A 7739-nucleotide genomic window follows, 5' to 3' on the forward strand; every position below is an offset into this window, starting at 1 on the left:
AAGGATGCCCTGTTTCACTTGCATTGAGACCGTGCGATAACTTAGCGGCATCCCAGTTATAACGCGGTCTCTGGGTTGTGGACCCCAAGGACCGCGTTATAACGGGGTTCAGCTGTATACACGTATACACGTACATGTACACATACGTACATCACCCAGATTAGCAACCAAGAAATCCATCGCAGAGTTGAACTCGACAAAAAAATGCAGCACCAGACAGGTAAGTAGAAAGCAAATAAGTGTATTAGAAAAATACAGAAGAAACAAACATTTAATTCCTGCGAGGACCAAAACGTTGGTTTCTTCTATGGATTTCTAATACACTTATTTGCTTTTCACTTACCTGTGTGGTGCTTAATTTTTTGTCCAGTTCGACGCTGCGATGGATTTCGTGATTGCTGATCTGGGTGATGTACTTGTTTATCAATTTATACTTATGCGTAAACACGCCCAAATATTCTATGCTCTCATTGTGCCTGGGTTGCTACCTCTTACATATATTTATATACACATACAAACCAAAATGAAAAATATATTATGTGGAAACATACTTTGAGTAAGGAAGCACACTAAAAGGAAAGGAACAGGTTTAAGCTACTGTAATATAACAAAGAAAGTGAATTACCTGGTGTTCTTATCTCCATGGTGCAAAAGCAATCTCTCAATGCAGCTGCTTTGTATTATAAGTAGTTAGATCCCTATATATTAAAGTATGTATTAAACATTAATATGTTCTAGACCAGAGGTGGGCAACTTATTTTTCAATGTAGCCACAGGTGTTGCAAATTAGAAGTGAAAATAGCCACACAATGTAAAAATTGAGGTATTGTGTTACGCATGCGAAAATTTTAAACACACACTGTTTGAACAAGTTTATAAATTCTCAGGGCCGGCCATAGTGTGTGTACGCGCCCGTGCGAACACGTGACGCATCCTTTTTGTGTGTATGCTGTGAGCGAGTGAGGTACTGTGTGTATGTGTGTGTATATGTATGTGTGTGTGTTATAAATACGTTTGAAATAAATAAAAAAATGCTTTAATAAATTATTTATTAACATTGTACATACACACACACCCACATACATACATTTCAGCGGTGGTAGCGGCACAAAATCTTTATTTTCCTCATTTTTTCCCCTGTCGGCCGGTTCCACGTTCACTGCCGTGCGCAGCACCATTATAGAAAGGCTGACTAACCTCAGCCAACTATAACTGCCATGCGCGCGCACTGCGCAGCAAGCGCACGCACTATAGAACGGCCCTCAGACCGCAACCCCCCTCATCCTCTCACCTCCCTCTTCAACCTCCTCTCACGCCACCACCACTACCCTCCACCTCATCATCTTCTCCCCCCCCTCATCATCACCATCTCATTTAACCCACCCTCATCACCATCTCATTTAACCCCCCCCTCATCACCATCTCATTTAACCCCCCCTCATCTCCCCCCAGCACCCTTGATCTCGCCCCAGCATCTCCCCCCAGCACCCTTGATCTCGCCCATCATCAAGCACCCCCCTCCCCCCCAGTGGTGGGATTCAAACTATTTAGTAACAGATCTCTCACCAGGGGGAGGGGGGAAAGGAGGTGGGGGGGTAGAGAGAGCCAGGGGGCTGGGGGGAGTGAGAGACAGACGGGGTAGATATTTTGTGTCTATGTTTTTTTTAAATGTTTTATTCAGTTGAACAGGACTGCATGTGTGGTGGGGGGGGGGAAGAGAGACCAGAGCCCCCCTCACATCTCTCCCAGCCCCCCTCAGATCTCACATCTCTCCCAGCCCCACTCGCATCTCACCCAGCCCCACTCACATCTCACCCAGCCCCACTCACATCTCACCCAGTCCTCCCATCCATGCCTACCTTGTCCGGTAGTAGAATCTCTTGAGTCAGAGCAGGAGCAGCACGGGGAGAGGAGCGCTCTATAGCAGCAGACAGGAAGTTCTGGGTCAGACTGCTAGATGGCGCACCTCCCCTGGAGTCCTGCTCTGACTCTCACAAGTGATTATGGTACTGGATAATACTTTCAGCCCGGTGCCGCACACCATCTCCCGCACCGCGTACCATCTTCCACCGCCGCATATCATCTCCCCCTGCCGCCTGTTAAGCACGGGTTGGCGAATGTTAGAAATCCCCCCCTCCCCCCCAGGGAGTCCCGGCAGCCCTGTTCGCCCCTGTTTCACTAAATAAAATAATGATGTAACCAATACTTGCGTGTACTAATCTGTGTGACTGGTTGATTTCAAGTGCTTCTTGTATTAAGTGTGCAGTTAGAACCAGAAGGAGTTTGAACAAGGAAGGGGTTAAACAAGATATAGTATATTGAAGTACTGTTTATTGTTAGTACTTATAAACGTCATAGTTGCTATAATGAGCAGGATTGAAAATGCCACTCAATGCTCATCTTGCCACATGTATGTGCACTTGGAGCAGCTGTTCCAAGGAGCATACCACTGTGAAGTGTGAGCAGGTGGTATCTTTTGAGTCAGAGATTGCTGATCTGAAGAGGAAACTTGCAATATTGAGGGACATTGACAATCTTGAAAGGGGTTTAGTGCTCACTGAGCAGGCCCTTGTTTCGACTAGTTTTGCAGATGGTGGTGCTGTTAGTGAGGAGCAGGTAGGTAGCTGGGTAACTGTTAGAAGGGGAAGCAGGGGCAATAGCACGCCAGTTCTGCGCTGACCCATCCCAATAGATTTGCCATATTGAGTGAAGATATTGGGAGGGTCAGCGCAGAAATGACAAGGCTGGGGAGACTGATTCCTCCAACAGCCAGGGGAATAGTTCCTCCAGAACAGAGGGGACTGAGGATGCTCAGATACCAATAAATATTGTGGTGGTACTGGACTCCATTATTAGGAAGGTAGATAGGGCAATCTGTTGCCATGACCGCATGAACCGACCAGTTTGTTGCCTCCCGGGTGCTCAGGTTCGACATATTGTGCATCGGGTAGACAGATAGTTGGGAGGGGCTGGGATTGACCCGGTGGTCTTGGTACATGTTGGCACCAATGACAAAGTTAGAGAAAGATGGAGGGTCCTAAAAAATGATTACAGGGATCTAGGCCAAAAGCTTAAGGCAAGTACCTCCAAGGTAGTATTTTCTGAAATACTACCAGTGCCATGCGCTACCGCAGGGAGACAGTCAGAGATTAGGGAAGTTAATGCTAAGAAAGTGATGTAGGAAGGAGGGTTTGGGGGTTTTAGATCTGGGACTCCTTTTCTGAGAGGTGCCATCTTTATTCTAGGGACGGATTGCAACTCAATGAAGAGGGATCTTCTGTGCTAGGGGGAGAATGTTAAAAAGGTTGTAGATTTTAAACTAGGATGGAGGGGGCAGGGTAATTAAACAGATAACAAACTAAATAGAATAGATGAGGAAACAAAGGGTTATGGAGGTAGAATGGGTGCTAGTGTGAGTTTGATAAGCAGTGAGACACTGATAGTAAATACAGATATTACTAGAAAACTTCTAAAGACTAAACCAAGTTAGCACAGAAAGGAAGGAGCAAATAAGATAATAGTACAGGCTGAAAAAAAACCATAAATGCTTGCTTGCTAATGCAAGAAGCCTGACAGATGAAATGGGGGAGCTTGAATTAATAGCTGAAAGGGAACAGTGTGATATCATAGGCATCACTGAAACATGGTGGGATGAAACTCATGACTAGGCAGTTAATTTAGAGGGTTATTCCCTTTTTCGGAAGGATCAAGCAAATAGAGGAGGTGGAGAATGCTTATATGTTAAACCGGATCTAAAACCTATTATATAAAGGGAAGATGTTAATGAAGGGAATGATGAACATGTAGAGACATTGTGGATAGAAATTAGCAGTGGAGGTAAAAGTATAAAGAAAATGTTTGTAGGGATATGCTATAAACCACCAAATATCTGAGAGATCGAGGAAGCTAAAATACTTTTGCAAATGGAGAAGGCATCAAAACTTGTTTGCATAATGGGTGATTTTTAATTATCCAGACAGACTGGGGCAATGAGATTAGCATTAAAACAAAAGGAAACAGGTTTTTGGGGGTGCTTAAAGACAATTATATGACCCAAATTATTGAGAAACCAACCAGGAGAGGGGCAATACTGGATTTGGTAATATCAAACAATGTAGAAGTAATAGCAAATATTAAAGTCCTGGAACATTTGGGTAACAATGATCATAACATGGTCTCATTTGAAATAAATTATCAAAAAACAGATTACTTGGGTTCAACAAAGACCTTAAACTTTAGAAATGCAGATTTTAATAAACTGAGGACAAATCTACAAGTAATACATTGGGATGATGTTTTTTTAGGGAAAAATGTAGAAGATAAATGGACAGTCTTTAAAACATTGTTAGAAAAGCACACTTATCAGTGTATATACCCTTGGGTAATACGTATAAAACAAATACGTCAAATCCAATGTGGCTAAATAAACAGGTAGGGGAGGAAATGGAAAAGAAGAGGCAGGCGTTTAGATTCTTTAAGTCAGAAGGGATGGAGGCATCATATCAGAATAATAAAGAATGTAGCAAAAATTGCAAAAGGACAATCAAATTAGCAAAAATGGATAATGAAAAAAGGATTGCAATAGAAAGTAAGATCAACCCTAAAAAGTTATTTAAGTACCTCAATAACAAAAAAATGAGAAAAGAAAATATAGGACGCTTTCAGTGTGAGATGGGCAGGCAGATTATTGGAGATAAGGAAAAAGCAGAGGTATTAAACAAATTCTTTGCCTCTGTGTTTACCAGGGAAGAATCAATTTCAATTGTAGTACCGCAGGAGGAAGCCACAACCTCCATATTAATGAACAATTGGTTAACGAGGAAGAAGTTCATAGGTGGCTTGAAAAACTTAAAGTAAATAAGGCACCTAACCCTGATGGCATACAGCCAAGAGTTTTCCAGGAGTTAAGTTCAGTAGTAGCCAAACCATTACATTTAAAATTCAAGGTACTGAGCCACATTTCCACAGGCTCAGTACCACAAGATTGGCGTAAAGCAGATATGGTGCCTATATTTAAAAAGGGAGCTAGATCACAACCGGGGAATTACAGACCTGTAAGACTCACTTCAATAGTGGGGAAACTACTTGAAGGTTTAAGACAGGATAATATTCAGGAATACCTCATGGAAAACCAAATTATTAGTAATAGTCAGCATGGATTTATGAAGGATAGATCATGCCAAACTAACCTTATTTGTTTATTTGAGGAGGTAAGGAGTAATTTAGACCAGGGTAATGCAGTTGATGTGGTCTACTTAGATTTTGCAAAGGCTTTTGATACGGTTCCACAAAAGAGGTTGGTGTACAAAATAAAGCAAATTGGACTCAGTAAAAATATAGGCACCTGAATTGAAAACTAGTTGAAGAATAGACAACAGAGGGTTGTCATAAATGGAACTTTTTCAGGTTGGGCTAAGATCGGGAGTTGAGTACCTCAGGGATCGGTACTGGGACCCCTGCTTTTTAACTTGTTTATTAATGACCTTGAGGTTGGCATCAAGAGCAAAGTCTCCATCTTTGCTGATAATACTAAATTGTTTAAGGTAGTAGAATCAGAGCAATATGTAATTTCTCTCCATAAGTACTTGGAGAGACTGGAAACTGAGGCAGTTAAATGGCAGATGAGGTTTAATAAAAGTTAAATGTAAGGTTATGCATTTGGGAAGCAAGAATAAAAAGGCGACTTACAAATTAAATGGGGATAAATTAGGGGAATCTTTGATGGAGAAGATTTTAGGAGTGCTTGTAGACAGCAGGCTTAGCAATAGTGCCCAAAGTCATGCAGTAGCTGCAAAGGCAAACAAGATCTTATCTTGCATTAAACGGGCAATGGATGGAAGAGAAGTAAACATAATTATGCCCCTTTACAAAGCATTAGTAAGACCACACCTTGAGTATGTAGAAAAGTCATTATGAAACTAGAAAGCGTGCAGAGAAGAGCCACCAAATTAATAAAGGGGATGGACAATGTAACTTATGAGAGGCTAGCTAAATTAGATTTATTTACATTAGAAAAGAGGCGTCTAAGAGGGGATATGATAACTATATACAAATATATTCGGGGACAATACAAGGAGCTTTCAAAATAACTATTCATCCCATGGGCAGTACAAAGGACTCAAGCCCATCCCTTAAGGTTGGAGGAAAGGAGATTTCACCAGCAACAAAGGAAAGGGTTCTTTACAGTAAGGGCAGTTAAAATGTGGAATTCATTACCCATGGAGACTGATGGCAGATACAATAGATTTGTTAAAAAATAAAAGGTTGGGCATCTTTTTAAAAACTAAAGGTATACAGGGATATACCAAATAAGTAAACATGGGAAGAATGTTGATCCAGGGAGTAATCCGATTGCCAATTCTTAGAGTCAGGAAGGAATTTTTTTTCCCCCTTATGAGTTATCATTGGATGATATGACTCTGGGGTTTTTTGTTTGCCTTCCTCTGGATCAACAAGTAAGTATAGATATAGGATAAAGTATCTGTTGTCTAAATTTAGTATAGGTTGAACTTGGTGGACATACGTCTTTGTTGAACCTCATCTACTATGTAACAATATGTAACTATGTAACAATACAATAAAAAATAAAAAAACTTTCTATTATTTAAGTTATAAATAAAAAGTTAGAACTTACTTTAGGTCATCTTTACCATTCTTCTTGGTGGTGAGAGAAAGTGCTTGTCCCGACATGTTTCATGAACTGACGGAATTCCCTCCACCAAGAAGGAGCTAAAGATGATTAAAGTAAATTGTAATTTCAACATATGTAAAACAAATGTTTACAATGTGGATATTTCTTTAAAGACGGTGATGTTAATTGGAATTGTATGAATAGTTTAAAAATGAACTCAATTTCTTGAATTACATACAAAAACAGTTGTATTTTGACAAGTGCTGAATCCATTTCAATACCACTTGTTTTACTGTACTTGTGTTTAAATGTATATATTTAAAAAATAATAATATATGTATGGGATTTTTTTTCAGATGCCTAACGCCAAAAACTAAAATCTACGGCACGTGGAAAAATGTCTTCAGCTTTGTCTAAAGTGTTTCGTCGTAAATCTTGAGGAAAAATAAAAGAAAGTTCTTCAGATGACTTTTAGACGTTCTTGTCAACAGAAAAGTTTCCATATATTTAACTTTTGTGAAAAATTAAATACATTTATATTTGAAAATGTTTGAAGTTTGTGAATTGCATTTTTAGAAGTAAACTTGTGCTTCATTCACACTGCCACCAATAGATTGATACATAATCTCTTGTATACGACCACATGTGAAACTTTATCAATCTGAGTTAGTAATTTATATTTATTGATTTATAAATATTATTATATCATTAAATAACCACTTTAGTTTAAATACAAGTTACATTTTAATGTATAGTTTGAGGATGCACTGAAAAACAGGCAAACTTATTTCAAAATATCTGTTTTACCCTAATTTTAACCAAAAGATACGAGTACTGAAATGTGTTAAAAATATGATCAAAACAATAAAGAATATGTACGTCTGACATTCAGTCATACACATTCTTTACTATTTGATAATATTTTTAACAAATATTTTTCAGTACTAGTGTCTTTTTTGGACACCGCTAGATTTTACTAGTGATTTCTAAATTGTATAACAACCTTTTTTTGTTATTATATTGGTACATCTTTCCAAATTCAGCCTTCTACCCCAGAACCTGTGCCTCTGTTGTGTTCACTTTAGCCTCAGTAAACAAAACTGTTTGG

The 7739-nt window shown here is 39.5% G+C and overlaps 1 protein-coding gene across 3 annotated transcripts in view; it reads left to right on the forward strand.

The window, feature by feature from the left end:
• Positions 1-7178, forward strand: part of FSIP2 (fibrous sheath interacting protein 2) — a 225397-nt gene extending 218219 nt beyond the window's left edge. For all 3 annotated transcript variants that reach the window (XR_012799882.1, XM_075590485.1, XM_075590484.1), the window contains one exon: positions 6988-7178. Coding sequence is in view for 2 of the 3 variants with exons in the window: in XM_075590485.1 (XP_075446600.1) it covers positions 6988-6995 (8 nt within the window). In the remaining variant the exon portion in view is untranslated. The remainder of the gene's footprint in view (positions 1-6987) is intronic.
• Positions 7179-7739: the final 561 nt, after the last annotated feature.

The sequence above is a fragment of the Ascaphus truei genome, chromosome 3 (assembly GCF_040206685.1).
Source record: "Ascaphus truei isolate aAscTru1 chromosome 3, aAscTru1.hap1, whole genome shotgun sequence".
Taxonomy (NCBI): domain Eukaryota; kingdom Metazoa; phylum Chordata; class Amphibia; order Anura; family Ascaphidae; genus Ascaphus; species Ascaphus truei.